The 23,130-nt window shown below is 41.5% G+C and overlaps 1 protein-coding gene across 2 annotated transcripts in view; it reads right to left on the bottom strand.

Moving 5' to 3' along the window:
* CSMD1 (CUB and Sushi multiple domains 1) overlaps positions 1-20,727 on the bottom strand; it is a 1,108,435-nt gene extending 1,087,708 nt beyond the window's left edge. For both annotated transcript variants that reach the window (XM_033053649.1, XM_033053650.1), the window contains exon 1: positions 20,430-20,727. In XM_033053649.1, the coding sequence (XP_032909540.1) occupies positions 20,430-20,496 (67 nt within the window). In that variant the 5' untranslated portion in view covers positions 20,497-20,727. The remainder of the gene's footprint in view (positions 1-20,429) is intronic.
* Positions 20,728-23,130: the final 2,403 nt, after the last annotated feature.

Below are 23,130 nucleotides of genomic sequence, written 5' to 3'. Positions count from 1 at the left end.
ATTACCCAATGCAGGAACTTTCTGATCTGTTCCTTCTGTCCTTAGAGATGTAGGTACTGAAGCAATGAGGGTGCTGGATCTGTGCACGCTTTGGACTGAACAGCATGAAAAGCAGGTAAGATGCTGCATGTTATCAAACTTTAAATTTCAAATGGTAATTTCTGATCTTACAGTTTAGGAAGACAAGAGGATAGCTAGGAAGATGTGGTATCTCCTTGCACAGGGCTGAGTGAAATACTTCTAGAGGAGAAAGGGATAGAGGATATTGTATCTACAATCTATTGTATCAGTTGTGTCTACAAACACCCTGCCTATTGATAATTTTATTCCAAGATGCCTAGGTTTTCCCACAAGAAATAAGGCTCACAGACTTGTAGTTTCAGAATTTGTGACCAGATACTAGGAAGTTAGGTATCATGGCTTCTTGTGTTATAGTAGCAAAGTCTCCTTTTGGATATAACCTTAGCTGTAAGAGTGAATGTATGTATGAAAGAAAAGATTAAATATATGAACTAAAAAGGACTGAATCATATAGCAGGGAAACTTTCCATAACCAGGGGGAAACGCTGATCTTCTGAGAACAATTTCCTAGAAGACCTCAGAGCATAAGAAAGTCATAACGAATGACTTTTAATAAAAAAATAACCATTTCAGTCAAATTTTGTTAATTTTGTTTTCCTCATTTTTGTCACATAAAACCAAATGCCTACTAAACTTATTTTTATATATATTGTTTAATTATTTTCCCTCAAAAATGAATATGTATTTTTTGCTCTGAAATTCACATAGTTAGGAAGGAATATAAAGATTCCTTAAGAATTTAATCTAATCTTTATTAGATTTAAGAAGGGCTCTGCAAAATCAGTGACTGAGGTTAAGCCCTGAATAAAAGAAGAGTAAGAATTTTCTATTTCTAAGACTATATATACGTATAAAAATGTAATCACCTAGGTTTTCTACGTAATGTTAAGCAAAACCCTTATACCTATAAAGGAATAATGTAGTCCATTATATAAAATATTGACTTGTACTCAAAATGTCAACCCTAGATCAAAATTTATACACATACCTTTTTTGGATAAATTATTGTGTTCTTTGTGTCTTTTTTCCCCCTTGCCTGTATAGTTAGCCTTTTTTATTATAAGCTCCTTAGAACAGAAAGGTTCTTTCTCCCATTAGTATTAGTCGAAGAGAATAATACCTTAATTTTGACTAGAATGCCTGGGTCCTATTATAATGAAAACATCATATATTTTCCTGGTCTACGGTAAAAATCCCTGAGGTTCTATAACATTTTTCACAGTTACTGGGACCTTACATCCTCTGTTTCCCTACAATGAATTCCAACATGAAAATGTTTTCTGTCTTCTAAAATATTGGTATTTTAAAATGCTGCGTTCCTCTGGGCTGATGACTCCAGTTGATATACTTAATAATTCCCAAATTGTTTTCTTGCTTAGTGTATTAGATGACGGCTTTATTTAGTGAATATTTGGTACTACAGTTTAGTATTTTGTATTAATTATTCTGCATTTTCCCACCAAAATTCTTGGGTTTTTTGCTAAGCAAGTTATATAGAGCATACAACACCTTTTGAACATGAGCATATTGCTCTGCACTTCTTGCTATGCTTTTAGATTCCACATAAGCTACAAATTCTACCCCCTCCCCCCATCACTTACATTCAGACATACATAATCATGAATAACAGAAGGCCCAACACTGAATCCTCAGAAACTGTGTCCAGATTTTCCCTTTGTGGCCTAGTTAAGTTAGTTGCCATCCCAGTTTCTTTAATTTCATGATGATTTCTCTTAGCCATTAATCTCAGATGTGGTGCCTTGTCAAAGCTTACAAGTAGATTACATCCATTGAATTTCCCTTATCTACAGTGGCAGTAAAATCTTCAAAGAACTCCATTAGGTTAGTTAAGCATGACCTCCCCTGACTCAATCTATGCTGGTTATCCTTAATCAAACTGATTTCCAAGCTGTTCTTTCACACTTCCTTATGGTAGTTTAATTTTCCCCACAATCCTTGTTAAATTCACTGATGTACAATTTCTTGGACTGTCTTTAATTTTTTTGGAAGACTTATTTCCTTCTTCCAACCTGAAAAAAATCATTCCTAGATAGATCTAGTTTAAATTGTCTCAGTCTTCTGTCCCTCTGGGTTCCTTACTAGCTGTTTAAAACTGGTTTTGTTGAAAAAGATCCCAAATATAAAATCATGCCTTTTTTTGTTGTGGTGTGTTTTTTGATTTTTTTTGGGGGGGTTGCCCATTTGTATGTGCCACTTTACTACCTGTAGTAAAACAGAACAAACTTTTGTTGTTAATATAGAATGATAAAATTAAAAATATTTTGATCACATTAAATTCATGGTGGTGAGTAAGAACTTTCAAGGGAGCCCTACTCCTTAGCACAGTAAATAGCTATCAAAAGCTTTTCTAAATGCACTCTTCTGTTTACAGGGAGACAAAATGCAATGTGTCATCCTGAGGGAAATGGACGTGGTGATAAATTTACACATCTGTGTCCTCCAGTCTCGATTACATGACTCCTTGTGTCTTGAGGTGAAAATCCATGTAACATTGCATTTGATAAGTGAGGGAGTACACTGCCAGCACATCACTCCAGTCTTTCAGAAATCCCTGGCGGAAGTTCAAGGTCATGGGCTGAGCTGCTAAACTTCAGTGGGTTAGGGTGAAGTGTTCCAGACATGACATCTTGCTGTGTGGCAGGAACTTGCTGGGACTGCTGCACTTATAAACAAAGGGTAAGTTTTTTGCATTATTATAAAAATGGACAAAACTTGAAGAACAGTGAATGGTAAGTATGGTTCTGCCTCCACAAGAGGTTCAAATCAATTCTGTCTCTCTGAGACACCTGTGCACAGGTGTATTTATACTGCATTCATTGCCAAGGTAACTGGGCACTATGAGACTAATGCATGTACATTTCAAAGGGGAGTGTTACATCCAGACCTAAATTTTATCTCTCAAATATCAATGATGATTTCAGCAGAGATGTGGCAGGTATAAATTGAGTGGCATTGCAGACCTTTTACCAGGGGAAAAAAATTGCCTGAGTTTTAAATAAATATGAACCATGGGACAAATTAATAAATCCTTTATAGTAGCTCACCTCTCTTTATAAGACTGTAGATTTATGTGATGGGCATGATATGGTGGTTGTTAAATCCCTAGTGATAAAAGCTATTGATTATTTCCAGAAATGAGCTAAAAATAGGTTTTGCAGCACTTATCTTTTAGGTGCTTACTGGCAAATGAAGTTCAAAGCAGTATTCCAATTTGACTACTTGCAATTCCACTTTTTATAGAATAATTGAATATTCACTGAACAAGACAGAAACCCATCCAGAAGCATGACTCTGATGTGGTGATGAATGCCCTTCATGTAAGAGGGGACCAGTAGGTGTCCACTTCCTCTTCCAGCAGCTTTTTAAAAATTTAATATTGATTTCCTTTAAGCAAGGTTAGGAACCCAAATCTTCTACTACCAAAGGAAACGTTAACTGGAAACCTTCATGGAAACTAGAAACCCCAACAAAGGAGAGCCTACAGCAGTCACAGATTATGCTGGGGAAAAAAAAAAAAAAAAAAAAAAAAGACGAGACAGGCTTTAATTTTCTAAAGAAAGAGATAGATAAATGTAGATTTTTCACAAGGTAGCTAAGCACTCCAACTGTTAAATTACTCTCTATTGTGGGGAAGTAAGAGGGCACCACTTCCACCCCCAGAAATATCTTATGTAAGGCCAAAGTTGGCAGGTGCACTTAAAGACAGCCAAGCTATTTTATTCCTTTGGAAGGCCACCTATATTGAAGATTACAATGACTGTTCAATAACAGTCCTATACAAACTGACACAGTATGCAACCATTATCAGTATGCCAAGAAATGTAATTTTAGGCTCAAAGGATATTTTCCAATGAAAAACAGCCTGTGTAAATTTGTCTGGTTTTGGGGTTAAAGCAGCTGTTGAGTGGTAGCTCCACAAAATCCAAGTATTAGACATAAATATCTTTACAATAAAGGAAAAACCTGATGCTTAAATTCTTCTGTGTATTTATTTACCACAAAGTGTCCACAACATCCATGAAATAAGTTAGAAACTCAAGAGTTCAGCACATCTCGGATCTATGTCTTGAATTTATACATTCCATTATATTCTATTAGAATAATTACCAGGTTTTTATTTTCTGAAATTTTCAGGTATATACACTACACTGTGCATACTACCTGGTGTCCTTGCCTCTTCTCAAAAGATCAGCAATAGTTTTGTTTGCACAGGAAAAGAGTAATTAATGCCTTCCTCTCCTGAATAGACTGTCAGAAATATTCAGAAATTTCTCCTGTATGGAAATGAAACTGAGCCTTTCACAATGAAGGAGAAACAACAGTTATGGAAGACTTGCTAACATTAAAGACAGTCTTGTTTCTTCTATCTCACGCTTTCTTGTTCACAGTGGTCTGCTGTGCTCTTGCTGAGTATTTATTTGCATCACTGTGTTTTGTTTTTATGATGCTGATAGGTTTTTTCACTGACAGTCCTGAGAGGAAGGGGTAGAATAAAAGGGAATGCCAGGATTTGTACATTCTCTATAGCCCTCTTAAGTGCATGAAGGAAGGCTGCTGTCTTAGGAAACAAGAGAAACAATTCTTTTTCAGACAGTAACACATTTTTTATCATGAAACTGCAATAGGAAACCTACGGATTGGAGCTCAGAGAATATCTTGCATATTTTAAGTATTGAGCTAAGTATCTAGGAGCAGAATTTTCAATTTTTTGTAGGTTTTTTTCACAATTTGTTTTGGATCTGGGTCCTGAGAGGGGGTAAATTGAATGATTTATAAGGCTGAAGTGGTTTCAGCACTTTTAGTATAATGGACCTCTTCTTAAACCTTTTCTACCAGAAATTCTTGCAGTGTTTCCCTAATCTTCACAGAAATACAATCCTTTACCAGATCCCATCATTCAAATTTGTCACACCAGTTTTCTCACACCAGTTTTCACCTTATTCTTTCCTTATTGTCCCAGGAAAGAGAACACCACCAAGATATGACTTGTGACAAGTGAGCACTGGACCAGAGGGGCAAACAGCATATATGGAAGATGAAGCTACTATTTAGTGCACCTTATACTATCACTGAGGCACTAAACATACTCCATGGAGGTCAACATCAGTGGGAGAGGCGCTTAGTTCACTAAGCACCTGGTTTGATGTATTCATTTCCCACCAGGACCTAATTTCCCAGGTGTTTTCTGTGTTGGCCCTCCAGAAATCTCTCAGAGGGCAAAATGTTGAACATTGCTTTCATCCATCTGGTCACTGGATAAAGTCATTACTATTTATTGGAAAGAAAACAATAAAATATTATTATGAGAATAAAAACTAAAAACAGGATTGGGGGATAAAGGGAGGGGTCTGTAATGAAATACAGACTATTATTCTAAGTGCATCTGACTACGATATCATAATCATTAAAAATTATGAGAAATGCACTTGGGAATCATGCATTAGTATTGATTGAAGACAGGTTCTCTAAATATCCATATGGATTTTTTGCATTTACAGGGGAAAATATGAAATTTACAGATTCACATAAATCCTTCCTATCTATCAGATACAAAGTTCTGTTCTGGCTGAAGCATTTCTGAAGAGTGAAAGTGCTCAGTAAAATGAGTAGGTAGAAGCTTCAAAACAAGCAAAATGCAGTGTTTTTCCACACAGCAGGAATTAAATTGTAAAACAGATTGTCAGAAAATAGTGTGGTAGTCTGAATTATGAATAGGTTCAAGAACAGATTCATGAAGGTTAAATTTGTTGATGAATGTGGAACATAGATGCAACCTCTGGCTAAGAGTTCTCTAAGCTGGCCAGAGGCTGCTAAAATATAAGCCTGTCTGTATCTTGATTCCTGCAATTTCTTTTCCTATGCATTTGCTAATGGCCATTGTCAGAGAGAGGTTATTTTGGTCTGATTTGATGTGACACTTTTTGCATTTTTAAATACGTGAAGACAGAAATTTAGCCCAATTCATAGGACATACACAAAACCTGGGCACAGTTTATGTCCCTGACATTCTTCAGGTCTTAAGAGGGCCCTGTGTCCACCTTCAGCATTTGTGCTGGCTGCCCCCAGTGCAGGAGTCACCACCTATTAGACCCTGGGCATTTTCTTCCTTGAGAATGTTAAACAACCATATTGGGCAATAATAAATAAGATATCTTATCCTCCTTCAGCAAAAGAAGAAACAATAGAGTGACTGGAACAAGAAAGATAAGCTTTGCAAAGTGAAAATTTTAAAGAAACAGTAAGGGAAGAAGAAAGATAGTGTTTCATTATGTAAATCTGCTAGTGCCAGCCCTCCCAGTCCTACAGTATGAAAACCATGGTTTTCAGCATGTCAGCATAAAGCCTTTATCAGCCTAGCAGCTGAACTAGCATGCCCATGAGAGCACTGGTTGCTATTTGAGACCACATCAGACCTCCACAGCAGTGGCACCAGAACTTCCACTGAGTACTATTGCCAGGAGATGCTTCAAGTTTTGAGATATACTACCAGTTCTTCCTAGTAGAACTACATCAGTATTACTGTGTTACTGGTGGCAAAAAGGGAAGTTGATTATGCACTGCTCTCCAGGAAAATAAATGCCAGTAATGGAAATCAGAAAAAAACCTAGAATAATGATTGATGGTTACGAGGGAAGTAATCTGAGCTATGTCATCTGTAAAATATAGGGCAGCAAGACGCTCCTATGGACTAAGCTTCAGAAGATAAGAGTTTTTGTTTAATACTTGTCATAAAACAAATAACGTTTCCCAGACTTGAATTTCCTGTCGCAATGTTGTCCACATTGTCCATTTCATCTGTCCGTGTCCATGTAATCCTTTGTATCATGGGTCCCTATACTCTGGGAAATACAAAAAAGCAAATTAATTGCCTCATAGACTTTAAGTATATATGTAATCATAGATAAAATATCCTAGAAAAAAATAGAGTGAAAGAGGACAAATGACAAGAGTAGGTATTGATTTTAAAAAGTGGAATAGTCCTGACTGAAAACCCCATTAAATGCTGTCATATTTTCACATGTAGCTTCTTTTTTGAGATATCTTATCTTCAGTGGCACTACTGAAGAATATGTCAATGAAGTATAAGAATGATTTCCATCTGCTGTCTATGCTGAATGCTCATCTTTCACCTGACACAGTCTGTCACCACGACAACTCATTTTTTTTACATTGGGCAGTGCATTATCCTTCTAGAATGAAAGAGTAGTTTCTTTTTTTAATTGAGTTTTTACCCTCAGGGGACGTGATTCTTGTGCACATTTTGGACAACTCCTAAGACAATAGCAGCATAACTGAGTGAATCTGCGCAGCAAACTGCTGTTGAGACAGTGCACAAATGCTTCTGATTTACCTTTACCTGCAAGTACCAGCGTTACGTGACTGCACCAGGTTGGCCCTGGCTGGATGGGCGTTCCATAAAAGCTGCCCTATTGTTCCCATCCTCATTTGGACACAGGACAGAAAATACAATGAAAGGTTAATGGATAGAGATAAGGATACACAGAGGTCACTCACCAGTTAGTGTCATAGGCAAAACAGACTCCACCCAGGGAAATTAGTTTAATTTATTAACAATCAAATTAGAGTAGGATAATGAGAAATAAACCCAACTCTTAAAATAACTTTCCCCAACCCCTCCCTTCTCCTAGGGCACAAATTTACCACTGATACTTTCTCTACATCCTTCCCCTAACGGTGCAGGGGGACAGGGAACAGGGATTCCAGTCAGTTCATCAGAGATTAGTCTTTGCTGTTCCTTCCTCCTCAGGAGGAGGACGCACACTCTTCCCCTGCTCCACCATGTGATCCCTCCCACAGGTGACAGTCCTCCATAAACTTCTCCAATATGAGTCCTTCCCATGAGCTGCACTTCTTCACAAACTACTCCAGCATGGGTCCCTTCCACAGGATGCAGTCCTTGAAGAACAGGCTGCTAAAGCGTAAGCCCACTGTGGGATCAAAAGTCCTGCCAGCAAACCTGCTCCAGTGTGGGCTACTCTTTCCATGGATCCACAGGTTCTTCCAGGAGCCTGCTCCAGTCTGGCTTTCTAACAGTACAGCAGCTGCTTCACGCATGCACCTGCTCTGGGGTCTCCTCCATGCTCCCCCAAGTACCTCCATGGGCTGCAGGGGCACAGATGCTTCACCATGGTCTGCACCACACACTGTAGGGGAATCTCTGGCACCTGGAGCACTTCCTACCCTTCCTTCTTCAGTGATTTGGGGGTCTACAGTTGTTCTTCTCCCACGTTCTCAATGCTCTCTCCCAGCTGTAGTTGCCATTGTACAGGTTTTTTCTCTCTTCTTAACTGTGTTCTGTCAGAGGCTCTACCACTATTGCTGGTGGGCTCAGCTATGGCCAGCAGTGAGTTCATTTTGGAACCAGCTAGCATCAGCTCTGTTGGGAGAAGCTTCTAGAAACTTCTCACAGAAGCCACCCCTATAGCATCCCAACTACCAAAACCTGGCCACACAAAACCAATACACTGACAAAGCACATTCAAAATATTTATACAAATATATCCATCCTGCAAATATAGTCTGCAGAGTGATGCACAGTATCAAAAGAAGCTTAGTACATATTCCACACTGGTAAAACTGGGTAGATACTTTTCTTCCACCAGAGCCTGCCCACCACTTACAGCCTGTTTTTTAGAAAGAGAAATGGACCCACAGGGAACTGTACCTAGTTACCATCCATGGAGGATAAATGCAAAAACGATGAATACTCACAGAGGAAATATAAATGGAGGTGGAACTGATTGTTTTTCCTTCTGACCATGGATAACAGCCTCCATTATGCAGTACAGACAGTAGTGGTTGAGTTGGCTTCACTCCAAGTACTGATTTTTGTTTGCTTTGTAATCACACGTTTTGTTCCAGGCTACATCAGATCCAGGTTGTTTTTTCATTTGTTTAGGGTTTGGGTTTTTTTTTGTGTGTGTTAGATTTTTTTCCTGTGTTGTGGTTGTTGTTTTAATACACAGAATTACTTAAATTTAGCAGTTTTAAAGAAAAATTTCAATTGCCCTTGAGAAATTCTTCTTCCTAAAACAATAGCACAACACTGATAGGTTTGGAAACTTTGCTTAATTCAGATACTACCTAGGAGACAACAGTAGTAAATACTTAATATGGCTATTAATTTCCTTTACAGTACTCTACTGCATTCAGATTCTGAAGTTTCTCAAGTGTAATAGTTAAGTACAGCACAAAGTTTTTTATTTTCAAAAGTGCTGAGATCTGCAATTTTCTCTTATGGCAGTGGAAACTGCAGGTATTTGGCAATACAATCTAGGCTCTTAACTGCAAACAGTACCTTCTGCCCACTTCCCAGTGTCCTTAAACTTAGTGCTAAAGCTTGTTCTGCAGGTAGAATGAGCTCAGACACATTTTATTGTTCAGTATGCCCATGTTATATTATTCAACCAATGGATCTTCTCGTCCATGAAATATTTTTGAAAAAAAAAGGTTGTTTTTCCTGCTGAATGCCTAGTATCTTATGTATCATAAGTACTCCATCCACAAGTCTGTTTTTTTACCAAATATTCTGATAAGTATAATTTTTCCTAGCTCTGGATAAACTGAGACGCATTACCAGTAAAGTGGACTTACAAAGTCAGTAAGGAATTAAGACAGGAGTAAAAATCTCTATGGAACACGAAGTATTGAGAACACATCCTATAGTCCTTATTCAGTCAGTTCCCATTCTGAAGGCAAGAGGATAGAAAAACAACTGTGCTTGTAGATGTTGAAATTACTGTGTTCAAACTAGCATGAAAATAAAATTGTGTAAAGGAGATGCATGAGGTGAACTGACAGAAGACTCTGGCTCAGTCACCTTATTCCATATATAGAAAGTATATATCTGCATTTATCATTTCTAGCAACAGGAACTCAAGATTTATGGACACAAGAAGAATAAACACTTATTAAAAATCAATTAAGTGTCTCTGTTTAAAGAGAACTAGTAATTTGAGTATATATGACAAAAAGGAAAACAAAATTCACTTTGACAAAACAACTTCTCAATTTTCCTTCTAATGTGATATGACTCATCTCAAATCTATTGCAAAGTGGTAAACAAACTACACCAACACAGTGACCATCATCTGCCAGGAACATTTTGAAAAGAAAACCATTACTGAGCTACTTTTCTTGTCTTCTATACAGAGAAATGAATTTTCCCAGCAGAAACAGCATTTCACATTATCTTCTTTCCATTTATCATGTTTTCATCAGTGCTAACAGCAACCTAAGAAAAACCTCATTAAGCCAGTAATTTATTTCTTAGGAATTAAATTAAATTAAATTAATTTGGACTATTTTTAGTTCTTTTTCAAAACAGTCTACTTCAATTAAATAACAAGAGGTAAGTTCAGTTTGATTACTAATAACATTGTACAGGGGACTCATCTGGGATAGCAATTTAAGTATACGGACAATAGCCTTTTGATTTTATTTCTCATTCATTGAACTAATGTTATAATTGTAACTAACAAAAATAAAATGTTTAGTCCAACTTTGTTCTATAATCCTTCTGTAATCTAATTACCTCAAAATAACTGCAAAAAAAATACTGTAATGAGGATCAAAATGGCAGCTATAAGTTGAGCCCTTCACTATTCATCATCCATTCTTATTTTTATAACTATTTATTATTATCACATAGTTAATAAAAAATATCTAAGTCAATAATGCATCTGAAGTCAGCTTCACCGCTGATGTAAATCATCAGAGATCCACAAAGAGAGTTACATGATGTTATATTTTTTGCAATAGTTCTTGTTTGAGGATCTTACAGTGTTTTGGGTCAGCCTCCGTACTGTGCTAAATGATATTAAATTTTAAAAAGAGAGCAACTTCAATTTCCAAAATATCCCCTGATTCATTGCCTTAAAGAAATTACTTCGAAGCTTCTCAAGAGTTGACAAGAAAAATCTGAATTGTCATGGCAACATGGGTTGAAGAAATCCTTCTCTGCTGTTTGCATAGATCATCTCCATACTATCAGCCTGTTTACTAAATCTTGCTAAAGAAAGCAATTAAAGGTTAATCTGCCCTCAGAACCAAATAAATTATGTAACCAGTGAAAGCCAGTGGAGTGAGATACATTTCAGATAGGTCAAAAAAATTTGAGGCATCATTTACCTTTAAGCTAATGACACCGAGTAGCAGGGCAGACTCGTGCAGGAGGGAAGTGACAACTTCCAGCAGGACAGACTTGAGAGCTGGGCCTGTGCAAACCTCATGAAATTTAACAAAACTAATTGTAATTAGGAGTTGGGCAGGAGTTTAACAGGAGTTGGGGCAATCCCAAGCACAAGCACAGGCTGGAAAGAGAATGGATTGAGAGCAGCCCTGAGGAGAAGAAGGACATGGGGATGTTGGTGGATGAGAAGTCCGAATGACGCAGCAATGTGAGCTTGCAGCCCAGAAAGGCAAGCTGCATTGAAAGAAAAGGGACCAGCAGGTTGAGGGAGGCAATTCTGCCCCTCCACTCCCTCTCATGACACCCCAGCTGGAGCACTGTGTCCAGCTCTGGGCCCCTGACACAGTAAGAATATTCCTGTTGGAGCAAGTCCAGAGAAGGCCATGAAGATGAGCAGAGGGCTAGAGCACCTCTCTTTTAGTGACAGGCTGAGAGAGCTGGGGCTGTTCAGTGTGAAGAAAACTTGCCAGGAAGACCTCAGAGCACCTTCCAATACCTACAGATGGCCTACAAGCAAGACTGTGAGGGACTTTTCACTAGTGACAGGTCAAGGGGGAAAGGCTTCAAACTGAAGGACAGTAGGTTTAAATTGAACGTTATGATGAAGTTCTTGACTGTGAGGATGGTCAGGCACTGCAACAGGTTGCCCAGAAAAGCTGGATATTCCATCCCTGGAAGTGTTCAAAGCCAGGTTGGATGTGGTTTTGACCAACATGGTCTAGTGGAAGGTGTCCCTCCCTGCCCGTGGCAGGGGAGTTAGAATGAAGTGATCTTTAAGGTTCTTTCCAACCCAAACCATTCTGTGATTCTAAACAGCATTTCTGTGGTCAATTTCATAACAAACTAAGAGTTTGAATTTTCTTTAATGTTATTAGACTTGTTCTAGCATTCTTGTTTCAACACAAGTTGTCTGTGTGATATGTGGCTATAACAAGGACAAGATAAAAATTCTTTTAAGGTTAAAGAGACTTTTTGAATTCCGTGAGTTCCCCAAGCTTTAGATCACGTCCTAACTAGTTAAAATCTGTTATAAAACAACCCAAACTACTTAACTGATGACTAGAGTCTATATCTAATCTACCTACTTCTACACAGCAGAATGCTTTTTTCCCCTACAATTAATTCCAAGTTAACTACCTTAGGTACCTGGAAAAAAGAATGGAAGACTTCTGTATTTTCATTTATGTTAATTAAATTTCACAATAAAGCCTTCCCTATACAGTTTTCACAGGAAAGCTAAACAGAAACAACTGAGTACAGCTAATGATCAAAATGCCACTCCTGATGCCACTGTTGACTTCATAAGATCTAGTAACGCTACATTCTTCAGTGCAACAGCCACTGCAAACAGTGGGTCAAAATGTGTGTTGAGGATATATACATGCTAAGATAATTAATTTAATTTCTTGAGAGAGAGATCTGCAAATGCAGAGAGTCACTGATTGTGGTATTAGCAGTTGTTGGATTAAACTGTGGTTCTGAAAGTGAATTATAAAATCTTTCCCACTCCCCCTCAAAAAAAATACTTGGTATGACACAATCTATGTATTATAAGAAACATCAGCAGGATACCAATAGAGAATCTTGCTGCCGGGGCAAAGCTAAAATAGTGTACTTAGTCACTTGAATGCAGTCAGCTTCTGCATTGATATCCCACAAACATTAGTGAGAACAGTGTAATTTGTCATGGCCATTTGTTTCACAGCCAGAAGCGTGCAAAATTAGTCTAAAAATAAGTTTAATTTAGCTTTTTTTATTTTATCGAAGTGGCTTTTTCAAAAATTTCATTGTTGTGTAAACATCATTCTTTCTTTCCTTTTTTCCTTGCCCTCACAATAACCTGCATTTTTTTTTTGCTAGGTCCAGGGCAAGGCAGGTTCTGTAAGCTCATGTATATTCCTGCAATATCTAGCCACTTGCTTCCTAACACCAGCTGCTTCTTGACAAAGTGACCTCCCTGTTCCTCGCACTCCATCTGTGCTGTGCAGCAGCAGTGTGATGTGGGTCTCGAGTTCCGTGGTGTGTGTTAAATGCACACGACTTCAGGCTGAACCCCAAGGCATTCAGACACGGCAAGCTCAAGCACAATGCCCAAAGCCAAGCCTAAGATCTCAGCTGTGTGTTCTGGATACACTGCAAAGCAAGCCAAGCTAACCCATCCACTTTAGCAGTCAGCATTGCAAGCACAGCGAGGACGCTTCAAATCCAAGCTACAGCCAGGCCAATACTCAAAAAAGAAAATAACCTGGTTGTGGTCCCCAGTGTGTCCCCTTGAACCCTACTTTCAAGTACAGGGCAAGGCTGGCTGCACTTTTGTTCCCAGTGCACTGTAAATTGCTTGTGTTTCAGCACCAGTGTAAGCAAAATAAAAGTTTGAATATCTGTATTCTTTTGGAGTTTATATGTGAACACAATATGGCAAGTAATGCAGGTCACAGGAAGTAAATAATTATTTATGCAATATTGTATCATGGCTGTATTTGATCTGCAAATCATAGGATGGGTGAATGGAAAAAATATCCTTAGATGCAGATTTACTCTGTGATGAATGTCAAAGGTTTGCTGTGAATGTCAGAATTTTAAGAACATTTCACTAAAAACTCTCATGCATTGGTTTAGAAATTATTTTCTAGCAAAAAAACAAACAAACAAATAAACCAAGGAAAGTATCAGACAAGCAAGAAGAAATAAAAAAGAAAACCCTAATGTTTGGCAAAATTGCATGAAAAAAACACTGCCTTGAAATTAAACACAAGGCACTAAGCAAGTACTGCAAAATTTAATTTTTAAATGCTGACCATATTTCACACAAATTTGCAAAATAAACTCTGCATAAAAAGTTTTATTCATTACTATTATTTATTCAGGTCTGTGTCAGCTGCAGTGCTGCAAATGTTTCTTTTGGAAAGCCACTGTGTAACAAAGACATGAATATGGAACATGATTCCGTACTTCAGTATCCATAAGGTACTGTAAGACAGATATAAAACATCCAGAGACTAAAATGATACTAGGTTTTTTCATAATGTCTTTAAAGGAAAAAGCAGAGAAAAAAAAAAGTAAGGTAGAGGTCAGATGTTCAGAGATACCAGAGATACTGTTTAAAAATAAATTGCTTCCACATATACATAAAAATATTATCCAGGTTTGTTGATGTGGTTCATCTAGTTTTCCTTTTTTTAAAGTCAGTCATGGATGAAAACATTGTAAGAAGTTCTCATCCACAAGAGCTCAAATTAAACAGGGTCTGACTCCACCATTCAGCTGCAATATCTACTTTGTCTGGATTATTTGAAGTAGCAATCTGTTCAAAAGTAGCCAATTGAGCTATTTATGAAATCAATACAAATTTCAGTTTCCAATGCAGCAGAATTGAACCCTCAGAACTGCCTGAAGTTATCTTTTACGGGACAGGGATGAGGCAAGAAATTTACTAGAAAGAAGTCAAATCACTATTTCAGAATATGCATGAGTGTATCATTAAAATGCATAATTAAATAATTAAAAATATGCAAGAAACTGTGATTAATTTTTATTATGGAAATTAAAGAATTACTATAATTGCTAGAAATTGTGATTTTTTTTCTTATTTTTTGCTAAAAGCAGATAATTGATGATATTCTGATTAATCAAGAGTTCTGGTTAATCATCAGCAATGTAAGAGTGATTAAATCTTGCTTTGTTCTTTAAATGAATCTGCCCTCCAGGTAAAAATGGCAAGAAACTACCATCACTTTATTTTCTTTTCTTTTTTTTTCCTATATGAGAAAGAAATGCATAAAAAATTATTGTGTCTGAGAAAGTAAGACTTGTTATTAGAAATAAGATGCATTATTACTCTTAAAAGTGTGCGTGCATGCCTCAATTTACCATTCAATTACTAAATGCAGACAACAGATATATGTTGCCTCTGGGTGTCAATATAATAACTAACAATAATCCAAGTAATTTTTGTAAGTAGTTATTCCTCTGAGAAATCTTATAACACATACAGCGTAGATTTTCTTAAATGCAATAGAAATGTCATATAGTGGAGTGAAGTCTTTCATCCAGCCAGAACAAAGATGTGTCAGGACAAAGAAAGATCTCACAGCTTTCCTCAGGCATTAATGCCATTTTTTCCCCCATTTCAAAAGTTTGTGGTTGATAAAAAATGTTTTAAGGGAAATTATAGCTGGCGTAGAAAAGTAAAACTTCTAAGTAAAAGAAAGTGATTCATACACACGAGGAGAATTTCCATATTATTCTTATTCTTTGCTCACTGCAAAAATAGGAAGAATACCCAATTTATCTCAGACTAATATAGCTAATTTTGCAGCCATGTGGAGAACTAGAGGCCAGATTCTTATTCCCTTACTTGAATCTGGTTGTACACTTGAGTTTTATTAGAGATCAGGTCCCAGACTTATGCTGCTGCTTTAGTGGATTGTACAGTTAAACCAGCAACTCCCCTTTCCACACTGCATCCCCTGCTGGCTACAGGCAGCCCGGCACTAGCTGCAGTGCCTGTGCTCACATGGAAAACCGTTTGCCAGCAGAATAATGTCATCATGGCCAAAGAGAAACACAGAAACACGATGGCTCAATACAGATTTGAGCAAGATGAAATTACATCTTATCTTTAAATCCACTGGAGGTCTTATACTGTGACACTATCAAGCAGTCACTTCTCCCAGGAAAGGTTACAAGAGTTTAATGTGAGGGTGTATGAATTACATCTTGAAAAAGTTGAAAACAGTGGTCCCTGGGGCTTTTCAGCTTTTCTATAGAAGATGGCAAATCTTGAATGCATAACTCAAAACATTTACAGTTTCAGATTGCTCCTAATTTTTTTGGACAAGAGTTTTTTATTAGTAAAATAGTTATATTGTAATAATGTAATGTTAAAATAGTGCTATTCAGGCATAAGTGGCATAGGTGTCTTTTTAAAAACATGCCTATATCAATGCATATGTAATACTAGTACTAATACCAGTAAAAATAAGATGAAGTGCTTGTATAGACAAAGCAGTCTGACAGGGGAAAAATGGCAACTGCCCTTCCCAAACAAAAACCTCCACTGTCTGATCAAAATCATAAATATCTGCATAAAAGGACATGAGAGTGAGAGTCAGTAAAACAGACAGATTTGCAATATAGACAATCTGCAGTTTGGTTATCTATACAAATCAGAGACGATGCTGAAGTGGCCTCACAGATTTCAATACATTATGTCTTCATGTGCCTGTGAACCATCTCCAGCTCCTCACACCAATATCCTGTTCCACACACACCAGAGAAACTGAAAAATCTTTACTGGCTGACAGTGGGAATTCAAACTTCAACTATGGGTTCAAGAGTCTAAAATGAGTGTTTGGGTAATCTTTGTTGAATTGATATGCTACATTATATTCAAGGTGACCAAGTTTCCTATTCCTATACATAGTTAAGGATATCATATAGCTATCTCAGTGCAAAAAATAGGGCAGATACAGATCTTACCAAAAAAGTAAATGCATTTTTGCTTTAAAATATTACATGGTCAGAGCTGGATATTCTCTACTATGCTTTTCTATGTCAAAATCCTCATTGAGCTGAGAGATGGAGAATGCATCCATCAATTTTTACAGCTGGGTGTTCAATACCTCGCTCTGATGTTGTTTTAAAAATTCCTTTTTTTTCTGCTCATTTTCCCCAGAATTGTTTTAGTCTTCTCTGGAAGAGAATGGAGCCTCTCTAGAGAGACCAGGCACACAGTTTCAAAAGCACTTCTTTGGAGAAAAAAAAAAGACTTTAAAAGACACAAACACTCTCAGTCCAACAGGAGTAGGCCTTAAACAGAGTGGTAACTTTATGTGATGTACTTATAGCAATTATTTTGACAAAGTGATAGCAGCAAACAGAAGGTACATAAAATGTTTTCAGATTTATTTATTTTTTTTAAAAGAGAATCCTGAGCTGTAGATTTGAGACTTCTTTCACTGACTGTGTCTAATTTAAGAACAACAGTGTTTTCCCTTTGCTATTTCCACCAATCTGTATGATATCTCTGTGCATAAGCCTGCTTATGTACATTTAGTTTGAGGCAATTAGGTGGCAATGAAGGTGCTGTACTTGGTTCTCCAAACAAATCCAGGAAATTAGCTTGAAAACATGTACTAGAACTACTCCAGGTATTAAGTAGTATATATTTCTACTGAATCTAAGTTCTACTGAGTATAGGTTGTCCACAGACGTGAGGCCAAAGTTGAAATTTATTTTACTCTTTTTTTCTTGAATTTTAGTCTGAATTCAGTCTAAATCTACCATTCGTTCTATACCAGTATGAATTTTTAGTGAAATCTTACCAGTGTGTTTTGTTTTACAAGAAAATCAATAGAGTTTTTTATGTTTGCTTTTCTTAAAATATATCAGAATTAGCAAATGGCTCTACAATCAAGCCCATCTTAACATGCATAGCTGAACACCATGTTGTCTGTCTTGCTGAAGCATAATTGCTATGATAGGGTAGTTTCTGGGAAAGCGGTTCCTTTAAATGACTTCATACTAATTTCCCTTGATGTTTAAAGCACGATGAACAGGGAAGAATTCCCCAAATGTTTTTTAAAACACTCAGGTCCATCAATCAGATTAAATCAGTCCAAAGAAATGTACAGAACTGCACCCCAAGTCTAACACAGTGAACGATGATGAATGTTCATTTTCATCCTTCCTTGTTCCTCAAAAAAGTTACAGAAAATTCCACAGCAACAAAAGGTTTCCATTTCATTTCATAACGAGGAACAACGTGGAAAGCAACCCACCTGTCATTTTACTGAAAGATATGGGAACGCCTGTGGCAACACCTCCAGAAATTCAGTACTTGTTTCTTTTTTCACTTATAAAACCCCATATCAATCAAAACCTGGATGAATTCCTTTTACAGTGACCAAATTATTTGATAGCAAGACACTGGTAAAACAGAGTTCCCAGGATCTAATAATTAAAATTATTTCATGTGCTTCTGAAACCTTGGGTCTTTATGTTATGAAGGAAGGAGTTTTTTCACTCTCTGAAGTATAACCGTAATTTCAGCCTCAGGATTACATTTGACTAAATATAGATACCTGTGCTCAATTGCCTGGGAAGGTAAATGGGAAGGAATTATGTCAACTGTCCCCGATGGTTCCCCTTCAACCTGTTGTTTGACTTCAATATTAAGTCAGTCTTTAGCCTTTAAGTGGGTGTGTTGCTGCTTCACATTAAGCAGGTATAATTACACTCCGCAGAGCAGCATCAGAGGCAGTGCCCAAACGTTCCTGGCAAAGCCTTTGTATGTAAGCAAAACACGTCGGATCGTCGCTGAATAACCATGATCCAGCCTCCAGCTTTTTGTATGTGCTGTCAGCCATGAAAAGAAAACACTTAAATGTCAAACGACATAAGCGGCTCCAGTGTATTTAACAGATGAGTCGCGGATGCCGGCCCGCCCCGGGAGCCCCGCGTCCCGCGGTGCCGGCCCCGAGCGCGGCTGCCGGAGCAGCGACCCGAGCTCCGGGCCGAGCCCCGGGCAGCGCCGGGAGCCCCGCACGTGTGCGGGCCGGCAGCGGCCGCCCAGCCCCGCCGGGGGCACGGGGGAAGGAGGCGGCTGGGGAGTGGGGGGGTGGGGGTGCTGGAAGTTTGGGTAGGGCGGCCACGCCGAGAAGCCCCCGCCCGCCCCCGGCTGTGTGTGCTGCCGGGCACAGCCCCATCTCCAGGAGCCGCGGATTCACAGCCCAGGAGAACCGTGCGCTCCCTTCCCACGGAGGCAGCCGGGTGGCGTTGCCCGCTGGACCGCGGCAGCGGCAGGATCCGGGCAGAGGAGGGATGGATGTCATCGGGCTGGTGCGGAGCCGCAGCCGCTCCTCCGGACCGGGCAAAGCTCCTGCCCGGTTCCCAGCAGCCCGGGCTGGCCTTCTACCGCCTCTCCCTGCAGATCACGGCCGGGGGCAATCGGAGGGAAGGCTCCCTGCCGTGCTGCCGAGGCGGACGAGGGAACACGGCCGTGGGCACCCGCAGGACGGGGAAGGCTCCAGCCTCGCCCGCCAGCCCGGGCCGCGGTAGCCCTGCTCCCCCCGCTTCAGCCGCCCCCGCACCGAAAAGAGCAGCGAGAAAAATAAAATGGTGGGAACGATGTGAAGCGCCTTGAAGGGTTAAGGGAGACTCAGACAGTACAAACCGCAAGGGGAACCGTCATCCCGGAGACAGGCAGAGCAACCGGGAGCGAGGTGGGAGAAGACAGAGGCTGTATCGGGGACAGGTGCTCAGCTGCGAGCTGCCTCACTCCCTTCCTCTCTCTCTCTCACTCACACAGACTCGCATCTCTCCCAGCATGAAAAAGCGCAGGGCTAATGAGAAGCGAAGTGAATAATGGGGAAGTTGTTGTCTCCAGCGATGAGGCAAGTAATGGGGCTGAGGCCAGCACTGAAGTTGTGTAACCAAATTCTCCACCGTCACCCCCTCGTTTCTCCACCCTCCCCCATTGATTTTAAGGAGAAGCCAGCTGAGGTTGGGGGACTCTTTCCACCGCACACCCAGCAGAGAGGAGTCCTCTTCCCTCAGGCACGGGCAGGCAGCTGGCGGAGGTGTCCCCGGCGCCGCATCCCCGCCTCCGCGCAACTTGCGGGGAGCGGAGCCGGCTGAGAGCAGGCGGAGGCGGCTCTCCGCGACCACCCACTCCGCGCTCCCCCTCGAGCACGGCAAAAGCCGGCGAGGCGGGAGGAGGGGAGATCCAAACTTGCCAGCCCGGGGACTGTCCCTCACGCGGCAGCGAGTGCCGTTCGTGCGTGCGCGGAGAGCGAAGTGTTCCCAAACTCCGGCGCTGCCCAGGCGGCTGGATGCGCACGGTTCCGCTCGCGGCGTCGCAGCGGCTGCTGCCCAACTCCAGAGGGCTGGTTTCTCCCGGGGGAAGTGACCGGCCGAGAGCAGAGCCCTCGGGGAACACCGGCGGGAGGTGGGAGGCAGGGAGAAGGGAGACCGGGCTCGAGGAGCCTGATGTTTGCTGGCGCAGAAACGAAGCGAGGGAGAGAGCTCAACCGAGCGGCAGAGATTTAGCTGAGGGGTTATGAGTGCCGTAACCACAGCCTTCATGAATCAATGCAAGAAACCCGAATCTTACCCTGAGCTGCAGTGAGGAGCCCCGCGCAGAGAACCAGCAGAGACTTGAATTTCCTCCACGCAGTCATGTCTGCAGTTATTCCACACACACACACACTCTCACACAAAACCCCCGGCGGCTCTTCTCGGCTGCGACCGTGTCCTCCGAGCGGCAGCGGGGCTAAGGACAGCGCCAAATAACCACGACAGGGCGAGGAGAGGCGGAGAGGAGCGGTCCGGGTCCCGAGCGCCGCGCAGCGCCCGGCGCCTCCTGCAGGACTGCGCGGGCGGCTCGCTCCGCTCTGCTCGCACACAGCATCAGTCCCGCGGCGGGGCTGCGCCGCTCAGCGCCCGCGGAGCCCCGGCGCTGCCGGCCCGCCGCCCGCCCAGGGGAGGGCAGGGCGCCGAGGGAGGGACGGGAGGCACGCCCGGGGCCGCGGGCAGCGCGGCATGCACGGCCGCCGGCGGGGAGAGGCGGGCAGCGGCGGCGTCGGCAGAGAGGGATGCGGAGAGTGCGAGGAAGAGGAGGAGGAGAGGGAGGAGGAGGAGGAGGAGGAGGAGGATAAGGAGAGAAGAGGGAGGGAGGGATCGCGGCGAGAGTAGCGCAGGCAGCGCAGCGGAGCGGCTGCCAGCCACACGAGAAGCCGCCGCCGCTGGACTCAACCATCACTTCCCACGGAGAGGGGAAGGGGCCGGCGCTGTGCAGCCGGCGCTCGCCGAGCCCGCAGCCTCCCCGCGCCGCCGGACGGCCCCGCACGGCCTCCCGGGGCTGCTGCCGGCCGCCGAAGGGCCCTGGCGGGGCCACGGCTTTCCCCGGGCCCGCTGTCCCCCGGACGGAGAAGGGTGGTGGCTCTAGGGCTACACCTGCCCAGGAGGCTCCTGCTGCCATTCCCCGGTGTCCCCTGTCCCCCAGCTCTGCCTGCAGCTCGCCTCCCCCAGCCACATGCGGGGTGCGGGTGCTGGGGTCCCTTGTCCTAGGTGAAACTACCCTCCGCTCTCTCAAGAGAGGAAGGCTATCAGGTCCAAAATGTGCCCTGTTCGTTGCTTCTAAGTTGTTCATCAGAACAAGCTGTTGTTCCTGAGAGGAAGAAGACGAGCCAGTATCTCCTTGCGGAGCACTGCTTTGTCTTAATGTTGCTATTCTGGAGAGCTCCTGTTGCCTAGAGGAATTTCTGCAAGAGGAATTAGCAATCCTTTCCAAAACTAAAGAAAAACCAATCAAAATATGGCATGGCAGCATGCACCAGAGGCTTCCCCACCACCAGCCTGGAGCAGGCAGGGTTGGTTCCTTGTGCCCGAGGGAAAGGAATGCTGACCCAAGGTCGTCATGTCACAGGTCCCCATGCTCCGTGATTCCAAAAAGGGTTTCTGTGTCAGGCCTGCCTTCAAACGAGTGGCAAAAACGTGCCCAACCCTGACTTTCAATCCAGTATGAATTGTCACCATCACTGCACGCTGGGCCTGACTCCGTAATTAATGCTTACCTATATCCGTAATTAAAACACAAAGGCTCGTAGGAAGAAAAGACAGAAACACAAGCTCTTTTGGAAAGGTAGTTTCAAGGTTGTGATTATTCACATGATGAGTTTTCTCATCATGGGGAAATATGCAAAGTTGTTTTCTCGTTGTAAGTTGCATGAAGGTGGTGAATGGGCACTCAACGAGGTAGGCTGACTTTGTAATAAGCTTGTATTTATGTAAAAACGTTGTGGTTCTCACTCGGAAAAGAAAAAAAAATTAAAAAGCCGAGCCAGGCAGGCTGCCGAGCCAGACGTGGCATTGCTGCCATCTCGTGGCAAGCGCTCCCTCCCTGCCGGGCCCGGGCTGCAGCCCCTTCACTGCCTTTCCCCACAGCTCCCAAACCCACTGCCTTCTGAGCACTTCCGCAGAAGAGATCTGGTTTTAGTTAGCATTCATCCGTATTTTAAGAACACCTCCGGGACTCATTTTTTTCCATTCGTGAAAGCAAAATGATGCTAATACTTGTTAGTACCAGACATCATGTAGTCAAGCTGCTGTGCAGAATTCCCCAGTCAGAGCTGCTCAAGCTCATCCACTTATCCTTGTCAGGGGACTGGGGGGAGTTTGCTAAAGATTGTGAGAAAGATGAAAATGTGCACTAAGCTTAAGCTGGGACTTACTTTCTGTCACTGAGTAGTCTGAGGCTCAGATTTTTGAAATGTTTACATTGCATCTGGCCCAATAATTTTTTGTTTTGTTGTGTGGTATTGTCTGTTGAGATAGTTGAAAATCATAAATAAACACCATTTATGACTGCCTGCGTCTAGTTGAAAGCAGTAATGATGGCGTCATTTCTTGCTATACTGTTTCAGTGAGCACTCTTGAGAAGTTGCTGTTTAATCCTACTCATGGCAGATTCTGCCTAAGCTCCAGTATGATATGATATGATATGATATGATATGATATGATATGATATGTGCTTCTTGGTTTTGACTCGCACAGCATAGATTTACTGTATCCAAGGCCTTCTGTTCTTCAGAGGATTTTCTGGGCTTCATTGAGCTTTTTGGACCCAATTCCTTCTCTTTTGAGCTACACAAGTGTTAATTTCTTCCCTTTATAGCACCTAACTAGAGTAAAATAACTAAGCACCACAATCAGTTTGACAGCAAAAGATGCCTTCTCTCCTTTCTTACATCCTATGACAGTAAACCATAATGCATGAACATTGTCTGTCTTTAACATGTTACCATTTGTCACTG

Source organism: Catharus ustulatus, chromosome 3, assembly GCF_009819885.2.
Source record: "Catharus ustulatus isolate bCatUst1 chromosome 3, bCatUst1.pri.v2, whole genome shotgun sequence".
Classification (NCBI taxonomy): domain Eukaryota; kingdom Metazoa; phylum Chordata; class Aves; order Passeriformes; family Turdidae; genus Catharus; species Catharus ustulatus.
This window is presented reverse-complemented; position numbering and strand designations above follow the sequence as displayed.